Below are 25681 nucleotides of genomic sequence, written 5' to 3' on the forward strand. Positions count from 1 at the left end.
CATCTCGCACTTTCAATAACTTGCAAAATATAAAATGAACAAGGGCAAGTTGAACCAATGGACTGTTCGTTGCCCTGTCATAGGAAATTTTGGGCCATAATTGTAGTATGAATAAAAAATGTGTTATCAGATGCCAATGTAAATTTTGTGTGGTCAGTAACAATTTTCATGTATTTATTCCAAGTCATTTGATAGAAAGAGACACAATCATTGATGATCTACAACAAAAACTGAAATGCAGTGACAGAGCTGTAGAGAACCTCCATGAGAAAATAAAAGAGTTATTGGAGGAGAACCAACACAAATCTGAAATGATTCAGAGCCTTAACAAAAAAATAGCTGAGCTGGAAGTTGATCACAAGGAAGCGCTTGATAGAATCATGGCTTTGCAGAAAACAAGAAGCAGGACCTCCAATTCTACCCAAATGTCACCTGCTTCTTTTTTGGAGCGAAACAAGCTACAGGAAATTTATAAAATCACTCGTGAGATAAATATTTCCAACAGACAGCTTAGATCTGTGTTTAATTTTAAAATGTCTGAGATCAGTCAGCTGATAAACCAACTTGTGAATCCTGTGCTGAAGCTAAAAAATATCGAAATACAATCAACATGTGAAATTGAAGACCTGCGTTCTTTTTATAAGAAGGAAGCTTTGGAAAAAAATTTGCTGTCTAACAAACTGCAAGAGCTTTGTGGAAACATCAGAGTATTTTGCCGCTGTAGGCAGGATCCAGGGACACAGACCATACTGGAGTTTCTTTCAGGTGAGGAGATATCAGTGAATCAGAATGGAAACAGGAAGAGGTTCTCCTTTGATAAAGTTTATCCTCCTACCGCCACCCAGGTAAGCATTCTAGCATAGTCACTGAAATTGACTCCCATTGGCTTTTCCATTCTTATCTAATGTGGTTGTTTTCACTATTTCCAATAATATGGCATTTCCAATCTACAGCTGGGTGCTCTATCATTGTGATTATGGTTCTGAACATAGCAATCCAAAGGTTGCTAATTTCTTTTCTGTTACAAAACATTGTACCAAATTTCACAAACATCAACCTTGGGGCTGTTGCACCAGTAGCTGTACAATAACGGAAAATATTAATCATTTATGAATATTGAAATAAGTATTAATCCAAAGTGTTTCTTTGAAGTGAAAGAATGCATAAACAGTTGCTACTGATGTGATTTTCTGTTTCTTATATAACATGTCACTGTTGAAATGTGGGAAATAAATGGAAAACTATAGCTCTAGCTTTAACCCAATATAGATATAATAGTTAAATAATTATAATGATGTGAATAGTTATTTCCTTCTTTAAGCTTGTCCTCTAGACTACTGACAAATGTCAAAATATGCTTATGAAGTAAGGTGAATAACATATAATTAGATTTGTGTTGCCATACCTATATCATGATCATATACCACAAACCTGTTTCCTGTATTTTCTGTGACTAGTGAGTAACCTGACCAGAAGAAATAACTGCTGTCATCAAGAAAAGAAGGAATAATATACTTTGTTTGTTTCTTGTACTGCTTGGAAATGATGCTGCACTTTCCTTGACACCACTATGTTTGCATCATCCAAATCCAAAGAAAACCAAACTCTATTTTGGTACTAATAGGCAAATTCCTAACTTTAAAATGTTGTACTCATGTTTATCCACAATGAAAAGAGGAAAAAGTCAAGATCCATTAGATGACATCATAATATATGCATTATCATTATTTATATCACAGAATTACAGAATTGTTAGAGCACAAAAGGAGGTCATTCGGCCCATTAGGTCTACACCAGCTCTCTGAATGAGCATTTCACATAGTGCCATTCGCCTGCCTTCTCCCCGTAACCCTACATATTGTTTTTTTTTCAAATAATCATCTAATTCCCGCTTGAAAGCCTTGATTGATCCTGCCTCAACCACACTCTCAGGCAGTGCATTCTAGATCCCAACCACTCGCTGCGCGAAAACATTTTTTCTCATGTCCCTTTTGCTTCTTTTATCAATTACATTAAATCTGTGTCCACTCATTCCCGATCCTTCCGCCAATGGGAACAGTTTACTCCTTATTTACCCTGTACAGGCCCCTCATGATTTTGAATGCTTCTATCTCCTCTCAACTTTCTTTTCTCCAAGGAAAAGAGTCCTAGCTTCTCCAATCTATCTTCATAACTGAAGTTTCTCATCCCTGAAATCATTCTTGTAAAGCATTTCTGCACTCTATCCAATGCCTTCGCATCCTTCCTAAAATGAGGTGCCCAGAAGTGGATGCAGTACTTCAGCTGAAGCTGAACTAATGTGTTATACAAGCTCAACGTAACCTCCTTGCTCTTGTATTCTGTGCCCCTACTAATAAACCCCAGGATACTGTATGCTTTATTAACTACTTTCACAACCTGTCCTACCACCTTCAATGACTTATGCACATATACACCCAGGTCCCTCTGTTCCTGCAACCCCTTTAGAGTTCTACCTTTTATTTTATACTGTCCCTCCATGTTCTTCCTGACAAAATGTATCATCTCACATTTCTCCACATTGAACTTCATCTGCCACATGTATGCCCATTCCACCAACTTGTCTTTGTCCTTTTGAAGTTCTACACTGTCTTCCTCACAATTTACAATACTTCCAAGTTTTGTATCATCTGTAAATTTTGAAATTGTTCCCTGTACGCCAAGGCCTAGATCAGTAATATATATCAGGAAAAGCAAGGGTCCCAATACTGACCCCTGGGGAACTCCGCCAGCCCGAAAAACATCCATTACCTACTACTGTTTGTCTTCCTGCCACTCAGCCAGTTTTGTATCCATGTTGTTGCTGTCCCTTTTATTTCATGACCTACAACTTTTATATGTTATACAGTTGAGTTGATTGTTTAATTTAATATCATATCTGGTCTGGTCCTGACATGCAGAAATCTGGGGCTGAATTTGCCAGCATTGAAGAGTTTCTGCCACTGGGACTGAAAGCAGGAGCTGACCATGTGCTGGAGGGCATTGGGACCATTGGAAGCATTTTGCTGGTGATGCCCAATTAGCAGGCCACCGCTGGGGCTGGATGGTGGCTCACCTCCCAAAGCTGCCAGCCTAAACAGATGGCCATCAGCTCAGCAGCACCACTGCTAGCAATGGCCACTGCCTCAATGCTAAGGCATCCGGGGTCTGGCAGATAGGTCCCAGTGATCATGGTGGGGGTAGGGCATATTTCAGCTGCAGCGTCTTAGCCGCAGGGGTGACCGTTGCCTCCAGGGGGCCCTCCATGGCCATGAAGTGGCGGTAAAGGAGGGCTGCCCCAGGAACCCACTGGGAGGCTGGCAATACTTACCTGTGGCCTCCCCACATAGCGGTGGGCCCTCCAAATGTGGAAAAAATGCCAGCAGGAGCAGAAAGTTGTCCTTAATTTGGCACTTAAGTAGCTGGACTGGCCACCCAGTGAGTGGCTTTACTGCTGAGGTTCCTACCGCGAATGATATACCATGGCAGCAGGAAGACGTCAGGCTTCCCTCCCAGTGTCCTCCCCCAACATATTACCATCCCTCCTGCCTCGGAGGCCATTTCTACAGAGCCGGCAAAATTCAGCCCCTGGAGTCACAAAAGCACCGATTGGTGTCTACAATAGCTGTCTTACTTCCATCTCTGTGGACCTCTGCCACAAAGAAGGATCTTTTTTATTAAAGATCTAAGATGTATCCGAGATTATTCAGAAGGATTAATAAAATGATTATTTATCTAATGTTTTAATTTGTCGTTGAAATGCCTTAGGAGCAAGTGTTTGAAGGAACACGTCCCATCATCGCATCTTGTATAGATGGCTATAATATCTGCATTATAGCCTATGGTCAGACAGGCTCAGGAAAGACTTACACACTGATGGGTAATGAAGATAATCCTGGCATGACCATAAGGTCAGCACCAAAATGTTATTCTGATGTTACAACTAATGATTGAAATTAATGTTATTTTACATGGAGAACCTATCACTTGTAAAGGTAAAATGAGCTGGTTTTCAGACTTTAGTTTAAAAGGTGATACATTCTTTAACTGGGCATCATTAAATATGATTGTTTATTTACTTAGGTCAATCAGGGAACTTCTACGAATATGTCAGGAAAGAAAGAACATCAAGTATACTACAAAGGTAATCATTATTCTAATGTTTCCAAAATTGGGAAAACATAGGACTTTTTTTTTACAATTCCAGTGATTTTAGTATTTTTGGAGATAATGGTGCTTGCCCTGTTTGAATTGTTAAAGTCTTACTGAATGAAAGAATTTGGGAGAGGGAAAATTTATTTGTCTCATACAACCACAAACAATGATTTGCATTAAAAAGGACTTTTAAAACTTCACAACCCGCTTCACAGGATCAGATAAAAATTGACACCAAGCCAAAGAAGGGCATTAGGACAGGTGACCAAAAGCTTGGTCAACAGCAGTAATTTTAAGAATGTTCTTAAGGCGAGAGGTGGAGAGGTTTAGGAAGGGAATTCCAGAGCTTAGGGCCTATTTGGCTGAAGGCACAGCCACCAATGGCATGGCCAAGGAAGTGGGAGACAAGCAAAAGGCCAGAGTTGGAGGAATGTAGATTTCTCAGAGATCACAGCTGGAACAGTCTACAGAGATGGGGGACACGACCATGGAGAAATTTGAGCATGTGGATGAAAAATAGATCGAGTAACTGGCACATCAAGTCCTAAGGTAGGTCAGCGAGCAGAGGGGTGATGGATGACCCACACTTTTTCCATTTTTGCTACAATAAACTGTTGGAGTGTACTCTAACATTTCTAAAATGCTCATCAGCACAAGCTTGTAAAAATTAGCTCATTGATGATCTTCTGTCAGATGTTATGATGAAAGGTCATCAATCTGAAAGGTTAACTCTGTTTCTCTTCATTGAATGCTGCCTGACCTGCTGAGTGTTTGCAGTATTTTTGGTTTTAAGCTAAGGTTGCCTCTATTTTGCAGCTATAGATGTGTTTCTTTAATTCCAAGTCATTTGAGTTATAAGTTTGTGAGGTGTTACAGTCTTCACTCTTCTTGAATCTGTTTGTCCAAGATTATTTTGGGTTTCATAAAAACATAGAAACATAAAACATACAAACATAGGAGCAGGAGTAGGCCATTTGGCCCTTCGAGCCTCCTCCGCCTTTCATTATGATCACGGCTGATCATTCAACTCAATAGCCTGCTCCCGCTTTCTCCCCATATCCTTTGATCCCTCTCGCCCCAAGAACTATATCTAACTCCTTCTTGAAAACATAAAATGTTTTGGCCTCAGTTACTTTCTGTGGTAATGAATTCCACCGGCTCACCACTCTCTGGGTGAAGAAATTTCTCCGCATCTCAGTCCTAAATGGTCTATCCCATATCCTCAGACTGTGACCCCTGGTTCTGGACTCCCCCACCATCGGGAACATCCTTCCTGCATCTACCCTGTCTAGTCCTGTTAGAATTTTATAGGTTTCTATGAGATCCCCCCATATTCTTCTGAACTCCAGCGAATATAATCCTAACTGACTCAATCTCTCCTCATAGGTCAGTCCCGCCATCCCAGGAATCAGTCTGATAAACCTTCGCTGCACTCCCTCTATAGCAAGAACATCCTTCCTCAGACAAGGAGACGAAAACTGCACACAATATTCCAGGTGTGGTCTCACCAAGGCCCTGTATAATTGCAGCAAGACCTGCTCCTGTGCTCGAATCCTCTTGCTATGAAGGCCAACATACCATTTGCCTTCTTTACCGTCTGCTGCACCTGTATGCTCACCTTCAGCGACTGGTGTAAGAGGACACCCAGGTCTCGTTGCACATTCCTCTCTCTCAATTTATAGCCATTCAGATAATAATCTGCCTTCCTGTTTTTGCTGCCAAAATGGATAACCTCACATTTATCCACATTATACTGCATCTGCCATACATTTGCCCACTCACTCAGCTTGTCCAAATCACACTGAAGCATCTCTGCATCCTCCTCACAGCTCACCCTCCTACCCAGCTTTGTGTCATCTGCAAATTTGGAGATATTACATTTAGTTCCCTCATCTAAATAATTAATGTATATTGTGATTGCACATTTTTATTCCTCCAGGACCAGCACCGATCCCTGCGGTACCCCACTAGTCACTGCCTGCCATTCGGAAAAAGACCTGTTTATTCCTACTCTTTGTTTCCTGTCTGCCAACCGGTTTTCTATCCATCTCAGTACACTACCCCCAATCCCATGCGTTTTAATTTTACACACTAATCTCTTATGTGGGACTTTGTCGAAAGCCTTCTGAAAGTCCAAATAAACCACATCCACTGGCTCCCCCTCATCGACTCGACTAGTTACGTCCTCGAAAAATTCCAGTAGATTCGTCAATCATGATTTCCCTTTCGTAAATCCATATCTTAAATCACTCTCATGTGTGAGTCCTTTGACTTCCTATCCTTGTCTTGAGACCTAGATCAGCTTTCTAAAACATAGCCAGAGAAATGAATAAACAATCCAGTTTATTGCTTTTAGGACTGCTTAATGCCTCCTCAAGATCTCACTTTGATCTTCAAAAGTGGTAAAGCATTACATCAGACTTGTGTTTAAAACATTGGACAAATTTATAAAACAAACACAAAAATAATCTAACAACAGCTTTACAGTTACAGGAGAAATTCATTTATTTAACATCTCAAGTAGACCAAACAATAGGTTATAATCTAGCAGTGAGCTATTCTTTTATAAGATAACTTATCTTTTTTCTAATATTTTCTTTCTCTGGGTGCTAGCTGGTCTACCTTATTTTTTTTTTGTAAGTTTACAATTGGTTCAACTGTCTTCTGAAAAATCAACTCAATGAACAGATCCAAACACTTACACCAGTTTCTCTGGCTTGTTTGTCACAAAAGACAGTCAGATTCAAAATTGGTTGTCATGCATTTAACAGAATAAATCACACACTCTTGCCTGAACTGGCTTAAAAAAATATAAATATCACAATAAGTTTGGAATAGACTTGCTGACTGAATTTTAAAGAACAGCTGCTAACGAAGACTAAACAAAAACGTGAGTGTTAATGTTCCAATATGTTTGGCTGTGGCAAAGATGTTGTGGCCAGAATTCTGTGGAGGCAACAGAAGCCTCGCCGTTGGGGCTGAAAGCAGGGGATGACGCAGCTGACCGGGGCTGCCAACCCACTAAGGACGATGGTCCGTCACCAAGAGCTGCCAACCCAATCAGATGGCTTACAGCTTAGCAGTTTGGGCTGTGACACCACTACCGTTGGCCATTGCTGGGCCTGAACTGGGAGATGAGGGTGCATCAATGTGCCCTTGGAGTCAGGTAATGGGGTGTGGAAGCGCCAGGGCCATGTAAGCAGGCCCCAGTGAGGGACAGACAGTGAGGTGGTGGTGGGGGGTGGGGTGGGTTGTTCAGGGAATGTGGCACCATTCTGTGGGGGTGATCATTTCTGCAGCTGGACCCCTCTGTTGGTCAAACAGTGCTCAAAAAGGAGGCCCCCCCACACCCCCTTCCAGAGTCCACCAGAGTTTATCTGGCAGTCTCCTCATGCAATGGTGGACCTCCAGCCTCTGGCAAAATGCCAACTGAGGCGGCATGAGGCTCTTGATTGGTTCCTTAAGTGACTCAATTGGGCTCCAGGCGGGTGAGTCTTCTGCTACCTTTCCTGCTGCTGGTAAAATAGCACGACGGCAGGAAGACATTGGGCACACTGACCAATGCCTTCCCATGCCGTTTTACCAGCCTTCCCACTCCCCAATCTGTTCCCAAAGGGCTAGTCAAATTCAGCCCTGTAGATAAGACCTCCGCATCAGCTCTTTGCTGAAACGATTTGCACTGTAAACAGAACTTTACTCCAACTTGCATCTGATTAAATATGAACAAATTGCAGACATTTCAAAAATATTAAATTGTAACCAATCCTGACCTGACTTAGATCTGGAAGGTAGGTTGAATGTTGCACATTTTTATTCCACCAGGACCAAGTTATATGGGACCCCCACAGTTTCTGCAGTCAGAAGCCAAAATAATTCTCATGTAGTTTACGTTTCAGTATAAAAGGCTCTAAAAAGATGACAAACCACATACAGAACATCTTTTGGCTTCACTCTTTACATGGCAGTCTTTTTCACTTCCAGATATCCATGCTAGAAATTTACAATGAAGCAATTCAAGATCTTCTGTCAAAACAGTCAAATGCTCAGTTGGAGATAAGGACCCAGGCAAAGATTGTTGTCATCCCTGGATTAACGGAGATTGAAGTGAAAACTGAAAATGACATTAGGAGAGTGATGCAGCTTGGAAACAAAAACAGAACAATTGCAATGACAAAGATGAACTCTGAGAGGTACAATGTAAAAGAAAAAAAACAATCTGACTAGTTAATGTGATCAACGCTGTAATTTTATAAACTGAACCGTATCAGCAGAACGCTGTTTTATAAGGGGAGGCGGTAAGTGTTGACAAATGATTCTTCTTGTGCTTATTACATTCTTAGATTATAGAATCAATTTATGTACATAAGGAATACGGTGAAATTGCCTACTCTAATCTCATTTTTTTTTATTTTCTCTTTTCACATACTAATCTAATCCAAATTTAAATTATTTTATGGTCTTTGTCTCAGTGGTCAACTATTTAAAGCTTACTAAACCTCTGTGTAAATACAATTAATGTACCTTCCCGTGTTTTAGTAATAAGCCTCGATTTCCCCCCTGCTCTTGTTACCGATTTGCCAATTTGCAGAAGTAATGATTTTACCTTGAAAACTCCTTTGAAATCCCTTTATACCATCTCTGTTCTAATGGGAAAAAAAATCCTAATTTGAATCCTTTCTTCAGAACTAAATTTCATCCTGATATCTTATTAAATATTTGCTGTGCGGAGAATGGCAATTTTAGGTTTGCGATAGAACTCTCACCTCAAACTTTCAACTTTAAGTCATTCATTTGTGAAATTGATGGTTGAATTTGACTTGCCCTGTTCTCTTTAAAACTGTCTTGTTTAGCAACAGTAGAACAGACAAAGCAGTTTTAGATTAGTCAGGCCAGCTATGCCACTCAAATACACTTTGATGGCTTAAAAACCATATGTTCTCTCGTATTCGATGAGAGCCTTCATTTTCTATAGACTCACAGCAAAGAAAGTTGAATTGCATTCTGAATTTAATGCCTGAGTTTTACGCGCTCTCCACCGGCAGGTTTTTAGGTCGGGGGGGGGGAGCGTGAAATTGCAGGGACGGGATTCCCTCCGGGTTCCAGCCCGACCCAATCATGCAGCGATTTTATGCTGGGGCGGACAAGGCCTCGGATGGGAAACCCGCCCTTGCCCCAATTGAGCCTAATTAATGGTTTCTTAGAGGGCCGTTTCCCACCCAGCCTCGATCTTTAGGCTGGCGGGACCATTGCACGTCAGTGGAGGAACCCGAAATTAAAGTAAATTAGATCTTGGGTGGGAAGGCAATGGAGTTGGGGTGCACCTCCATCAGAAGCCCCCTTATGACTGGGGGCACCCTCCCCTTAAGGCCCAGTGATCCCTGGACCTACCTAACCCCCGGGCCCCTCCCCGTGATCCAGATCACCCCCTGGTGACCACCCTTAGGCCTTCCGTACCCTCCCCGCCCTGGGGTCCTTTACACTTAGCTTGTCCTCCGGTTCCCAGGACTTGGTCTCAGGCTGGTTGGTGCAGTTCCTCTCCTATCCACTGCAGCGCTGTCGCTGCATGGACTGCAGAGCTGCTGGCCAATCCAATTTGCTGTCAGAGTTGGTGAGGTGAGTTGCCCGCCGACACTTCAGCTGACAGGAAACAAGCCCCGCCATCCAAAAAATTCAGGCGTAAAAGAGATTTTGTGTTGTAGGGTATTGTATATTTTATAGAGAGTGCCATAGCATGCTTCTGCTTCTTAAACACAGAGGGCAGAAGTTTCCTGGCATTGTAGTGGCAGGAATGGAGTCTTGGGGTGGTGCAAGAAAATAGCAGCGAGCCGCATAAGGACGGCTCCTTGATACATTCCTAGCACCGGGGAGGTTTCCAAGGGCCATCTGGAAAACAAATCGTCTGCCCATACCACAGAGGCAGGCAGTCAGTTGAGATCAATAAGACCCCAATTAAAATGATATTACCAGCTTGCCAGCGTTTTGTCATTAGTGGAGCGGCCTGTTGCCACATGCTTAATGGGGACAGCCTCTGAGGGGCCATCTGAGGTAGAGGCTCCAACCCACAAAGAAGGGGCTGGAGAACGAAAGACCGGCCTGCAGCCCCAACAAGCCACCTGGAGGAGTTTCCCTCCGATCAAAGGGGCCTGATGGCTCCTCCCCTCATTATTATATTTAATTTCACACCCACCTGCCTCCTACCTGGCTCAGCAGTGGCCCATAGGGCTGTCGAGGCTCTGCCGAGCTGGTCTCAACTGCCGGCAAATGCGGGCTTGGAACCTCATTTGGTCCCAATGTGGGGTTCTGAAGCCTGTAGTTAAAATCCTGCCCATTAATGGGAATAATCTGCCACCTTTTGGTACACTTTGCACCTTGAGGCGAGGGATTTTGGTTATTGGAAATGGAGTACATTCCTAATATGATCATCTGGGCTCAGTATGAAACTTTAATGCCAAGCTTAGCAGTTACATACTCTCCTGCAATTCCATCACAATCCAACCTCCGAAGCGCACCAGAGTCATATTTATAAATTTCATGAATTTGCTTTCATGTGGTCTTCTTGAATTAAATTCGTGCTAAGTTAGCAACTACTGACATTAAAAAGCACATTTAACATAGTAAAATGTCCCAAGGCTCTTAACAAGAGTGATAACAAGATGGCATTACCATCGCTGAATCCCCCTCTATGAACATCCTTGGGGTTGCCATTGAACAGAAACTGAACTGGACAAGCCATATAAATGCACTGGCTACAAGAGCAGGTCAGAGGCTGGGAATTCTGTGGTGAGTGACTGTTATGGCACAATAGATGGTAAATGTTGAGCTGCTCAAATCTCAGAGGGAAACTTAAAACAGCTGCCACAATTGTTTTGCAATTTGTATTTTATTTTGAGATGCGTACCTTGAATTCAGTAGTAATAAGTCCACCATGGTTTTTTACAAAAGTATATTAAACATTTATTAATAGAAGAAAAGATGTTAAGCACATACATAGATCTACAAATTACTACTGTAATAACTCCTAAATTCCCTAATTAATCTGGCTCCCAGTTACACCTCCATTAAGGTAACAGTAAAACAGATACATTTCAACAGATCCAGGAAAAGCACACAAACCCTGGACAGTGATATTCACAGTGAGTTTTCTTAGCTTTGATTCCTGTAGACAGCAACTTGATGCATAGAGGCTGGAGGCTTTTCACATTTGTTAAGTCTTAGAATGCCTTCTCCTTACACATAACCTCATCTCCTTTATACATGTTTCTTCCTTCTTAATGTAAATTCCATTGTTCCAATATATCTTTGCAACTTTACTTTTCTCATAATTTAAATCTTTCATAGTATTCATATTATCAGTAACTTTTGGGAAAAAATAAACGTACTGTTTGGCTTAGCTTATTGTGGCTAGGTGTAACAGCTTACCACCTCTTTAAAATTCAAGCTAACCTAATTTATCTAAAAATGCAAATGTTCCTCACACCTCACATTCTAAAACTTCAGCCATGTTTTCATATTTAGCATTTCAAACCTAGCTTCTTGTTGATAACTTCCGTTTTGATAACTCAAAAGCTCCAGACCAGTTGCCTCCAATTCAACTAAATCCGCCCCACACACATCCACACAGAGAAACTAATCCAAATGCCACTATTAACCTGCTGTTACAATATATTTACAATATATATTTTCATGACAGTAACTCACTTCCTGACTCCCCAAACCCTGTCCACCATCTACAAGGCATGCGTCAGGAGTGTGATGGAATATTCTCCACTTGCCTGGATGAGTGCAGCTCCAACAAGGCTCAAGAAGCTCGACACCATCCAGGACGAAGCAACCTGCTTGATGGCACCCCATCCACCACCCTAAACTTTCACTCCCTCCACCACTGATGCACAGTGGCAGCAGTGTATACCGTCTACAAGATGCACTGCAGCAATTCACCAAGGCTCCTTTTACAACACCATCTAAATCCACGACCTCTAGAAAAACCAGGGCAGCAGACGTTTGGGAAAATGATCACATACAAGTTCCCTTCCAAGACACATACCATTCTGACTTGGAAATATATCATCGTTCCTTCACTGTCGCTGGGTCAAAATCCTGGAATTCCCTCCCTAACAGCACTAAGGGTGTACCCATGCCACATGGATTGCAGCGGTTCAAGAAGGCGACTCATCACCACCTTCTCAAGGGCAATTAAGAATGGGTAATAAATACTGGCCTAGTCAGCAATGCCCCCACCCTGTGAAAGAATGAATAAAAAGAATCAATAAGAAATAAAATTAGGGCTGTTGTTGTGCTTTTGCCCACTAGAAACTAAGTTGGGATGTTACAAAGTCATTTCATATAAGAGTTTGACAGCCAATTGACAAAGGAGGTTTTCATCTTATTATCTGGAATGGATTAAAATCAGGGCCAAAGTTCTAACCCTGAGTACTAGGCCCTCTACTTTGCTCATTGTAGGGCAGATGATTTAAAGGGATTGAAAACGTTCTTAACAAGAAAAAAACAGAGTACTATTATTAAAGGGAATTATTTCAGCTGAGGGGTTAAGAACATAAGAGAGCACAGAATGAGAAAATTACTTCTGGTCTATCAAATCCGTATACAGGCCATTTACATACAACCCACCATATCATGAAATTTATTGAATTGCTTCCTTAACTACAAAGGTAATCATGTGAAGCTTTAACATATATCTCCATCCTTATGTTCAACATCTCCACTACTAAACCATAACTTTAAGCAGATGGCGTGTGCAAGATCTGTGAATGAACTGAATTACTTCATGTCATGACTCAAGTTCTCATGCATCATTTTGAAGAACTAATTCAAGTTTGATCCTCCTCTATCTCTTAAATTCTTAATTTCTTTGATTAACTTGCATAAATGTTCTTTATTGTTGTCACATGAGAATTAGTTACTTGGTTATGCACAACCTCAGAAAAGGGTATTCAACCATGATGCATTTCTACAAACCAGGTTTTAGAAATCTCTAATATCTATGACTTTTTCCTTTGCTATCCAGTTCACGTTCTCATCTGATGTTAATACTATATGTGACAGGAGTGGATAATGTCTCTGGGGCTACATACCATGGCACACTCAAACTATGTGATTTGGCAGGATCAGAGTGTATCTCCAAAACAGAAGCTACTGGGCAAAGACTTATAGAAGCAGCAGCCATTAACAAGTCCCTGACTGCACTTGGACAAGTAAATACATTTTCTACTTGCTACAATACTGTTGTAAACCACCAGCAACTTTTTAAAATGCTGCTTGCCTGATTTCATGGCTTGGATTTGCTGTTCTAATCAAATATTCATAAACAAATTCAACTACTTAAAATTTTGGAATTTAAATTGGAAATTCGTTCTTATAAGGCTAAGTAGTAGCAATATAAGGTACCATATTTTTCAGAAGAAGAGAAACACAGGGCTGAATCTTTAACCAGGGGTTGGGAACCAGACACTGGGGGCTTGTTCTCAATTCCAAACACACCACAGCGTACTTTAAATATGCCCACCACTATTTTCAAAGCTCCAGCCAATGAAAGGCCAAAGAGTGAGCTCGCCATCCTCCAGCACTCAGAGATTGGCAGCTCCATCGGCTGAGGTAGGAGATGCTGATGTGAGGCTGCAGACAGCAAGGGACAAGTGCAAGCAAAGTTAATTTTAATTTTTAAAATGCCACAGTTGCCTGGCAATGATCCTGGAAGGACATTACTGGTCCATTGTGCCTCCACTCTCTTTCTGCCCTGAACCCACCATGTTGGTCTGAACTTGGAGGCTGTCTGCATTGCACAAGGATGGGGCCTTAAAAGGCCATGAAATCTAATTAGCCTAAATTGGATACCTGCTGTTTGCTGGTGGGCAGCCGATCTGCCCTGAGCGCCCTCTTTCAAAATGGCTCAGTGTCAGGATTGTGGTGGGGAACTGGCACAAAGGCCAGAGGCACAAAATTGTGCACCCACCCACCTCTGATCCGGACCCTGCTCTTTCTAAAAATTCAGCTCATAATTACTGATAAGTATATAATGCATGTTGCCATCTTTAAAGATTTAATCATTTTCCCTCTCTGATGGAGATGGTGTGTTCACCTTCTTTTCTCTAGTCTAAATTAAAACATGACAAACCAGAAAAAAATAAAACAATTGCCTTCTGCAACACATCACTTCCTGTCTATGTTGGTTGTGTTTAATAATGGCTGCTCGATTAAATTTGCTTCAGTTATTATTCCTGATGGCTCAAAGATGGACTAACTAGTATTGTAACTCCATTATACAACATTAATTATTATATTTTCCTTTCTCCATTTCATGTGAGATACTTCTATTTGATGTTGCTGAGATATTCAAGATAACAAAATAAACCAAAAATGACATACATGTTCTCCTATAGACAAAACTGGATTTAGGGCGTAGGACTGAACAGTGAATTAATTTATACCCATTTTATCTATCTATTTATGAGCTTTCCTTTCCCTGTATCTTTCTGGAAAATAACATCAGAGCTATTTGACAATAAAATCTGGCCATAATTTTACTTTGTCACAAAAAGAGAAATGTAGTGTGAAAACGTTTTGCAACAAATTTGATTCTGTTCCTCCTAACTTCGTAGGTTTTTATAGCTTTGAAGAATAAAGCACTTCATGTGCCATATAGAAACTCCAAGCTCACACATCTACTCCAGCCAGCTTTTAGCAGAGATGCCAAGGTAATACTTTATTTGGGGTTATTATTAGTTTATCGAGTAATGACTAATTAATATTCCTTTGTTCTTTTGAGCAATGTTTAAAAAAACACTTTGGAATAAATAAGCAATAGATTATTTAATCCAGCTGCTATCATATCCCTCCACTTTGCTTCCAGGCCAGCTTTAGTAATAAATAATGAATTTACTACACTTGTGACTGATTATATATTAGACCTCAGAGACACTGAGGTGGCAAGTCAGGTAGCAGATGAAGCTGCAAACTGGGAGATGAAGCTGCAATCTGGCTTAGTCTGACCACAAATTAAATGGGGCCTTCATCATTTTGTAGATAATTGATGATGAAATCTCAACATTAGCAATTTTAACATCAATTAATGGAGTTCCTGGAATGGCAAATAGGAAGTTTTTAAAAATTCATTCGCGGGATGTGGGCTTCGCTGGCTGGGCCAGCATTTATTGCCCATCCCTAGTTGTCCTTGAGAAGGTGGTGGTGAGCTACCTTCTTGAACCACTGCCGTCCATGTGGTGTAGGTACACCCACAGTGCTGTTAGGAAGGGAGTTCCAGGATTTTGACCCAGCGACAGTGAAGGAACAGTGATATATTTCCAAGTCAGAATGGTGAGTGACTTGGAGAGGAACCTCCAGGTGGTGGTGTTCCCATCTATCTGCTGCCCTTGTCCTTCTAGATGGTAGTGGTCATGGGTTTGGAAGGTGACGTCTAAGGAGCCTTGGTGAATTCCTGCAGTACATCTTGTAGATGATACACACTGCTGCTACTGCACCGACTACATCGGTGGTGGAGGGAGTGAATGTTTGTGGATGTGGTGCCAATCAAGTGGACTGCTTTGTCCTGGATGATGTTCAGCTTCTTCAGTGTTGTGGGAGCTGCACTCATCCAGGAAAGTGGGGAATATTATCACACTCCTGACTCATGACTTGTAGATGGTGAACAGGCTTTGGGGAGTCAGGAGGTGAGTTACTCATCACACGATTCCTAGCCTCTGACCTGCTCTTGAAGCCACAGTATTTATATGGCTAGGTCAGTTCAGTTTCTGGTCAATGGTAACCCCCAGGATGTTGATAGTGGGGGATTCAGTGATGGTAATGCCATTGAACATCAAGATGCGATAGTTGGATTCTCTCTTGTTGGAGATGGTCATTTGACACTTGTGTGGTGCAAATGTTACTTGCCACTTGTCAGCCCAAGCCTGGAAATTGTCTGGGTCTTGGTGCATTTGGACATGGACTGCTTCAGTATTTGAGGAGTCGCGAGTGGTACTGAATATTGTGCAATCATCAGCGAACATCCCCACTTCTGACCTTATGATGGAAGGAAGGTCATTGATGAAGCAGCTGAAGATGGTTGGGCCTAGGACGCTCACCTGAGGAACTCCTGCAGTGATGTACTAAAGCGGAGATGACTGACCTCCAACAACCACAGCCATCTTCCTTTGTGCTAGGTATGAATCCAACCAGCGGAGAGTTTTCCCCCTGATTTCCATTGACTCTAGTTTTGCTAGGGCTCCTTGATGCCACAGTTGGTCAAATGCTGCCTTGATGTCAAGGGCAGTCACTCTCACCTCACCTTGGGAGCTCAGCTCTTTTGTCCATGTTTGAACCAAGGCTGTAATGAAGTCAGGAGCTGAGTGGTCCTGGCGGAACCCAAACTGGGCATCAGTAAGCAGGTTATTGCTAAGCAAGTGCCGCTCAGTAGCACTGTTGATGACCCCTTTCATTACTTTACTGATGATCAAGAGTAGACTGATGGGGCAGTAATTGGCTGGGTTGGATTTGTCCTGCTTTTTGTGTACAGGACATACCTGGGCAATTTTCCACATAGCCGGGTAGATGCCAGTGTTGTAGCTGTACTGGAACAGCTTGGCTAGGGGCACGGCAAGTTCTGGAGCACAAGTCTCCAGTACTATTGCCAGAATATTGTCAGGGCCCATAGCCTTTGCAGTATCCAGTGCCTTCAGCTGGTTCTTGATATCATGCGGAGTGAATCGAATTGGCTAAATACTGGCATCTGTGATGCTGGGTAACTCTGCAGGAGGCCGAATGGATCATCCACTTGACAATTTTCGCTGAAGATTTTTGCGAATGCTTCAGCCTTATCTTTTGCACTGCTGTGCTGGACTCCTCCATTGTTGAGGATGGGAATATTTGTGGAGCCTCCTCCTCCTCCAGTGAGTTGTTTAATTGTCCACCACCATTCACAACTGGATGTGGCAGGATTGCAGAGCTTAGATCTGATCCGTTGGTTGTGGGATCGCGTAGCTCTGTCTATCACTTGCTGCTTATGCTGTTTGGCACACAAGTAGTCCTGTGTTATAGCTTCACCAGGTTGACACCTCATTTTTAGGTATGCTTGGTGCTGCTCCTGGCATGCCCTCCTGCACTCTTCATTGAACCAGGGTTGATCCCCTGGCTTGATGGTAACGGTAGAGTGGGGGATATGCCAGGCCATGAGGTTACAGATTGGTTTCGTGTGCAATTCTGCTGCTGCTGATGGCCCACAGTGCCTCATGGATGCCCAGTCTTGAGTTGCTAGATCTGTTCAAAATCTATCCAATTTAGCACGTTGATAGTGCCACACAACACGATGGAGGGTATCGTCAATGTGAAGGCAGGACTTGGTCTCCACAATGACTGTGCGGTGGTCACTCCTACCGATACTGTCATGGACAGATGCATCTGCGGCAGGAAAGTTGGTTTTTCCCTCTTTTGGTTCCCTCACCACCTGCCGCAGGCCCAGTCTAGCAGCTATGCCATTTAGGACTCAGCCAGCTCGGTCAGTAGTAATGCTACTGAGCCACTCTTGGTAATGAACTTTGAAGTCCCTCACCCAGAGTACATTCTGCGCCCTTGCCACCCTCAGTGCTTCCTCCAAATGATGTTCAACATGGAGCAGCACTGATTCATCACCTGAGGGAGGGCAGTATGTGATAATCAGCAGGAGGTTTCCTTGCCCATGTTTGACCTGATGCCATGAGACTTCATGGGGTCCAGAGTCGATGTTGAGGACTCCCAGGGCAACTCCCTCCCTGCCGGTGGGACAGGACATACCCAGGGATGGTGATAGTGGTGTCTGGGACATTTTCTGTAAGGTATGGTTCCATGAGGATGACTATGTCAGGCTGTTGCTTGACCAGTCTGTGAGACAGCTCTCCCAATTTTGGCGCTGGCCCCCAGATGTGAGTAAGGAGGACTTTGCAGGGTCGACAGGGCTGAGATTGCCATTGTTGTTTCCAATGCCTAGATCGATGCCGGGTGGTCCACCCAGTTTCATTCCTTTTTTATTGTTTTGTAGTGATTTGTTACAGCTGAGTGGCTTGCTAGGCCATTTCAGAGGGCATTTAAGAGTTAACCACATTGCTGTGGGTCAGGAGTCACATGTAGGCTAGACCAGGTAAGGACGACAGATTTCCTTCCCTAAAGGGCATCAGTGAACCAGATGGGTTTTACAACAATCAACAATGGTTAGACTTTTAATTCCAGATTTTTATTGAATTCAAATTCCACCATCTGGTGTGGCGGGATTCGAACCCAGGTCCTCAGAGCATTGCCCTGGGTCTCTGGGTTCTCATTACAATGCATCCTCATTACATGTAATTACTTTTCAAACTCACATTCTATGGGAAATTGCAGATTGTTGATACAAAATAAAGCTGCTGTAAAATGTCTCTTATAAATGGGCATAAGCAAAAATTTTATCTTTGCAAAGCTCAAGTAACATTTAGCAAGAATGCAGGGGTACGATATATGGCCAATACTCTGTATTGTAACAGTGAATGTGCCGAATACATGATATATACCGGCCTTAGTCTATCTGAATCCTTTTAACCTGAGTTTCACTATGTCACAACAATAAGACTGCCCAAAACAAAGTCCCTGTGTATTGTGAATATAGCGCTTGAGCATTCTGTGGTATTTGACATGACCAATTACAACATCCTCTTTTCTTTTGTGTCCCAATGCAGCCAACAACAATTTTTCCAGTTTTTCTCCCACTTCTGGTGCACATGATTTCAACCTTCTTTTACCCCACTTGTGCTCCCTACCTCCTCTCACCTTCACTCATTCGCACTTTACCCCTTCCCCCTCAGTGATCTCAATAGGTAAAGGGTTGGTATCCAGATATTTGTTGACAATATCCAGCTCTATCCCTCCACTTATACCCTCGATTTACAAAAATAATTTTTGTGTATGTTACCAGATTGCCTGTCTGCTATCAGCCAGAATTTTCTTCAGTTGAACATTGGAAACACCAAACCATTTTATTTGCTACTGCTGAAAGCTTCACCCCATCCCCAGCTGCTCCCTGAGGTTTAAGCATACAGGCTGAAATTTCCTGCTGTTGAATATTGGGAAGAGCAGTGATTTTATTCAAAAGCTGACCCAGAGCCGAGCTGAACTTCGAATCCCATATCTTAGCCTTCCTCTTACTTTGTTACACCTCTGCAATTTTGCATGTTTGCACCCCTACCTTGTTACCACCACCGCTGAACCTGTTAACTGTTATTTTTACCTCTAGATCTGACTTCTTCAATGCTTTCCTTTTTGGCCTTCCAAAATGCACAAATTCCAGCTTGTCCAAAACCCGACTGCTAATGTCCTGCAGACACTAAGTCTTGTTCATCCATCACCTCTGCATTCACTAGCTCTGACTCTCAATACATCAAATTCAGAATTCTCAACCTGTTTTACAAATTCCTTCACCACCAGTGGTGGCTGAGCATTCAGCAATCCCTTTCATGGCCTCTAAAATTAATTTCCTAAATCCTCCTCCTTTCTATTGTTCTTCCCAATTTTAAAAGCCTTTCCTTTTCATGTGTTCCTGGATGTGCTAAGGACAGCATTTATTGCCCCTCCCAAATTGCCCTTGAGAAGGTGGTGGTGAGCCACCACCTTGAAACCATGTTGTGAAGTCATTTCCATAGTGCAGTTAGGGATGGCATTCTAGGATTTTGACCCAGTAACAATGAAGGAACAGGTATATATTTCCATGAAAGGATGGTATGTGACTTGGAGAGAGTTTGGAGTTGGTGGTGTTCACATGCGCCCACTACTCTTGTTCTTCTGGGTGGTTGAAATCGAGGGCTTGGAAGGTGCTGTCAGAGGAGCTTTGACGAGTTGCTGCAGTGCAGTGAATATTATACAGTGCTGCCACAGTGCACCGATGGTGGAGGGAATGAATGTGTAAGGTGGTGGTTTGTGTCCCAATCAAGTATGTACTTTGTGCTGGATGGTGTTGAGCTTTTTAAGTGTTATTGGAGCTGCAGTCATCTTGGCAAATAGAGAATATTCCATCACACTCCAGACTTGTGCCTTGGAGATGGTAGGCAAACTTTGAAGGGAGCTCGGAGCTGGGATACTTGCCACAGAGTTCCCAACCTCTGCCCTGCTGTGGTAGCCACAGATTCATGTGGCTGGTCCAGTTAAGTTTCTGGCCAACATTAATTCCCAGGATGTTGATGGTGGAGGTTTCAGTGATTGTAATGTTGTTAAACCAAATAGAGGTGATTAAATTCTCTCTTGCTGGGTATGGCCTGGCACTTGTACAGCGTGAATTTTACATGTCACTTATGAGCCCAAGCCTGAATGTTGTCCAATTCTTACTGTGAGAGGGCATTGGCAGCTCCACTATTTGAAGATTGCAAGTGGAACTGAACACTGCAATCATCATTGAACATTCCCACTCCTAACCTTATGTTGGAGGGAAGGTCCTTGATGAAGCAGTTGAAAATGGTTTGGCCTTGTACACTACCCTGAGGAACACCTGTAGCAATGCCCTGGGGCTGAAATGACCAGTCACAACAATCTTTGTGCTAGGTTTCATGCCAGCCATTCTTCTTAAAATCTATCTCTCTAACACATTTTTGGTCACCTCTCCCACTATTGCTTCATAAGCATTTTCCCCTCCATGATTATCCTTGTGATGTTGGCTATGTTAAAGAAATCTGCCAGCTACCGCATCCACAACTGTAACTCAGAGAGGGGCAAGGACAACATTACCAGTGGCTGTGAAGGTAACTGTGGCTATGAGCTTTTATGCTTCTATCTCTTTCCAGGCTGGAATTGAAGATATTTACAGCATCTCACTTTGCCATCTACTGCTGCATACAGGACACCTCAATGAAAACTGGCTATATTTTCTTCTCCCTTGCCAAAGAGCAGCAAACGAAAAGAGCACACAGTTTCACAAAGGTTGCAGGCTTCTCTGAGATACTGAGTACCATTGATTGCATGCACATTATTTTTGTGGGTGCCGTGTTTCAACTCTTGAGTTGTACCACACTGAAAGTGATTCCACTCCCTCAAATTCCAGCTTGTGTGCAATCATAGGCAACACATGTCCAATATCCTGGCAGCAGTCAGGATGCCTTCATTCTGCAGCTGTGCACTGTGCCAGCTGCATTTAAGCCACCATGACAAACCAAGGGTGTTTTTTGGACACTGGCTATTCATTGACAACATGACTCATGACTTCAGTGTGCTATCCATGCCCATGTGGACAGCATCCACTAATAGATGACACTGGGTGGGTCCTGATGTGAACTTTAGCGGAAGAGGGAGGTGATAACGTGGTGCCAACTGCATGCTGCCGACTCATTATCATGTTTGTAGCCTGCAGCTGGTGTTAACTGCACTAATGAGTGGTTGCATGCTCAGCAGGGAGCCCAAAATTGCAATAGAATGTTAAAGCTAGCTTGCATTGCTTAAAGGGAAAGGTACATTGTGGCTGGAGCAGCAGGTGGAAGTCCTTGTACAAGCCACTTTGACTTGGAAAAAGACAGGATGTGGCACAACATAGGAGAGAGCATGCTCCAGGGATCTTCATGGAGGAAGTGCAAAGGAAGAGAGAAGTACTGTATCCATTGAGGGCCAAGGGGCCCAGCAAGTCAAACATTCAGAAGTCAGTGGGATCAGATTACTGTGGCAGTCAAAGGCAGGAATCAAGCCCCAAGGACCTGAATGCATTGCCGGAAAATTTCAATGACCTTACACAAGCGGTCAAGGTCAGAGAATGCATCTTCAAACGTCATAGCCCACCAACTGCACCGCTAGCCTCACGCACTGCTCAATATACCACACCGCCTCACTAATTGACCAACTATTTCCATCAAGAATCTTACCTAATGTTCATAGCTGCACCTCACCCTCACACACACAGCACTACTGCAAGCACATGCATTTCACAGGTTGCGCACACTGTCAGCTATTCAACCACATTACCGAAACAGATTGTGTAACACTCACTGATACACTTCCTCTCTCTTGCAGGTCATGGCAACATATAGTTTTAAGGCGGTAGGAGCCAATCAGAGGGAGATAGGTGTGTCTGATTTGGAGCATCGGCAGCAATTTGTCAATCATTTCTTGGAATTAATTGTTTATAAAAGATACTTCACTTAAAATCTGTTGTTGCGTTGAATCCATCTGGGTAGAAATGTAGTAAAATTTTAATTTGTAGACACCTGGCACCTGCTTTTAACTCTGCACAGGTGAATGGGTTTTGAGCGAGTTAAAATCTCGTAACGGAATCAAAACAAAACATTCCTTGTTTAAAGTTAAATACTGATCCATTTTCTTTCACTATCTGTCGGTTTAAGATGCAGTGTTGAATGAATTTTCTATTTTCATATTTCAGGCTTGTATTTTTATGAATATTAGTCCAAATATCAGGAATTTGGGTGAAACATTAAGCACACTTCAGCTTGGTGCATCAGTTGGGCAAGTGAGTCTCAGAAAAACTGCAGCACTTAACTTCTAAAACGGACAACTGAAATGAATTACTAAGCTTTGCATGGAACCCTAGATGAACGAAATACTTCAAAATGATTTATAAAATGTATTTTTATTGATATAAAGCTTTCTGTAAAGGAATAAAACAAGTTATATGACAAAACATTGCCATTTAATATCAAAAATTATTACTTCAAATGCCAAAGGTTAGCAAAGTGAAGTCAGTCCTCTGGTCATAACCAAGAGAAATGTGTATTTGCAAAATGAGTGCTGGCATTTTAATTAGAATTCAGTAAACAAGCAGCACACACACTCATTAAGGAAAACAAATATATCGCATAATGGAATTGTCTAGTTTCATTGGAAAATATTAGTCCAAATTTTGCAGTCAGTGGTGAATGAACAACACTTGCTGCTGACTTCGAAGAAAGCTGCCCTCAAAGATCTGGCAAGGTCTCCATGTTGATTTCCCCTATTATGAAACCTATTTCATTTTGGCAGCAACTACAGGGAATTCTGGTGTCTGGAAACGGTGAAGTCATCAAGCAAGCTGAGCAGCCAATCAGGAAATGAAGGGCACTGATTATCCTTCACATTTTAATCATTTTACAAAGAGCAAAATAAAAATTGGGACCTACACAAGGGATAAAGGTTGTACATTTAAATATCTTAAACTTTAATAAAATAAAAAAAAGTTATTTTACCATTTCAAAAATCTATGGACTTTTAATTACGGAATGGAAGGAATGACACACTAGACTTCCAAAATTAGTTTTTCAGGGCCAGAGAAGTTGTTCAGCATTAATTATGACTTAGTACACCATTAAAAACTCAGTTACACCTCATTCAACAAGGCACATTTTCATTGGTTTTTACAACGGGAATAATGTGTAAAATGTTGACGTATATGTCAAATTACTTTCTGCGCTGATTGTATGTTTGAAGACTACACAGTGCATCCTGTGGAGGAGCAGGTTATCCCTGACAGCAACTGCTGGATTTCTGCATTTAACTGCATGTGGATGCCATAAGCTGCTGCCAGTTTCACAGAGTAATGACGGTGAACATGGTCAGTTTCACCGTCATTACAACTGCAAATATCTGGACCATTACTTTGCTTCTTTGAGCCACTGGAAAATGGTGCATTTAATGTATTTGTGTACTTAGAGTCAGTTACGTGTAAACGCAGGTTACTTTGTGAATATTTTAGCATAACTACATGTTCACCTATTGTTGGTGACTCCGTTGCCAGTTTATGACGACTTGTGAATCACACTTGCACGCTTGTTGCGGGGTGACTGAGGTATTTTAGATAGAGTAGTCCTGCAGACACTTCTTAGGTGGAACACATTCTGTTTATTTACAAGGTACTCAGCAGCTACACATGTGTTTCTACACCAAACTCTATCTATGTACTTCTGCTGTTCACTTGCAGACTACTGACTTCCAACTGACTGCAAAGTTAGCCTGTGCTACTCCACTATTGGTTACACAAGATAATGTGACCTTCCATTATCACATCCTTCTTAAAGGTATACTACACATTAGATAAAACCATAGTTACCACACCTATAATGCTCAGGAGCATTTTAATGTTTTGACTTGCACCAGATCCATGAGACTTACAGTCTTTACAATCTAAACATATTTTCATCTCCAACAAAATGAACACTAACAAACTATTTTCTTCCAGTAGGAAGTAATGAGTCCCAAATATAAGCATTCATAATATTAATTCTATTTTGGAAGCTGGAACCACAATGCAAAAAATGGCCCTTTCAGTCAATTTTTATACAAGCATATGAAAATGAGGGATAAGAACAGCAGGTCCCTTTAGGCAGCCTCATGTATCCAAGTATCGTGACCCCCTTTGGTTCTCCCCACTAGGCCCTCCACCTCCCTCATTGCCCACCACTGCCATCTACCCACCTGCAGCCACATAATCTCCTGGGTCTGTCAAAAGGAAGAGAGAAGGAACAGGTAAATTCAGGGGGATAAAAATATGGGAAATTCCTCTGATTCCTGACTACAATCAAATGAAGTATTAGGAGATTGCTGTGTCAAGTAGTCAGAGATCAATATTCCACCTACCTTTTATACACTGTGATATCAGCCACAGCTAAGAATTCACTGACCTCCCTTTAGAACATCTGCAGTGAATCAATTCTCAGTGCATGAGCCAGCAACTAGCTCTTAAGGTCAATGGCAGTCTGTGAAAACAAAAACCTCCTGATATCTAACCAAGTTCCATGCTTATGTAATTTACACCAATGTCCCTTGATTGTCCCCAACCTATATGATTCAAATAGTCTCTCCAGCTCAGAGATCAGTCCTTTCAATATTAGATTTCAATCAAATGCTTTTCTAGTTTTCCAACATATGAGATAATTAAGAGTCTTTAAGTTATGTACCAATCTAGAGACACATTTTTACAGGGCAATTTTTACAATTGCCAAATAATTGAGAATTGGAATGATTTACCAGATCACAGATTTGATAAGACAGTTCCTCAATTTTGTCAACTTCATGAATGAGTTCCTTTCACTGTAGCACCAGCAGTCACATTGTTCCCTGTATGAGATATTTGTCTGACTCAGAGGTACTAAAATTAATCTGTGGTATTTTCAAAGGACCTCCCATTTGAAAAGTTCCTGATTTTCAATTTTAAAAATGGGAAGAAAATACATGAAAGTAGGGTTGAGAAGATTCAACCCATTTAGCTCACTCAAATCTGTCATGTTTTTCCCTCCTCAAACTCAAGCCCTCAACTAGAGTTAGTATTTACTGCACTAGGTGGCAGTCTATTCCATAAATTAATGACTGATCGTATAGATTTGTCCTCAAGTTTAGTTCATACTGCATTCACTGCCATAGTTTTGTCAGAATACACGACTCCTCCTTTTCAATTTAAAATTTAAGTCCTATCCCCCTTCCTTAATTTTCTAAATAATAGCTCTGCACAGTTCTGGTTCTGTATTCCCATGTTTTATTTTGGTACATTGTAATAATGAAGCACCATTTTTGCTGTGCACTTCTTTTCCCCTCTGTTACACGTACTAAATAATTTCTA

At 42.0% G+C, this 25681-nt stretch overlaps 1 protein-coding gene across 1 annotated transcript; it reads left to right on the forward strand.

The window, feature by feature from the left end:
- LOC144696598 (uncharacterized) lies at positions 1 to 23321 on the forward strand. Its single transcript, XM_078568087.1, has 7 exons — positions 1 to 845; positions 3766 to 3908; positions 4081 to 4141; positions 8134 to 8342; positions 13178 to 13364; positions 14769 to 14864; positions 22517 to 23321. Exons 1-7 carry the CDS (start codon positions 108 to 110, stop codon positions 22637 to 22639), a joined length of 1557 nt encoding a protein of 518 aa, XP_078424213.1. The 5' UTR covers positions 1 to 107; the 3' UTR covers positions 22640 to 23321.
- Positions 23322 to 25681: the final 2360 nt, after the last annotated feature.

Source organism: Cetorhinus maximus, chromosome 22, assembly GCF_964194155.1.
Source record: "Cetorhinus maximus chromosome 22, sCetMax3.hap1.1, whole genome shotgun sequence".
Taxonomy (NCBI): domain Eukaryota; kingdom Metazoa; phylum Chordata; class Chondrichthyes; order Lamniformes; family Cetorhinidae; genus Cetorhinus; species Cetorhinus maximus.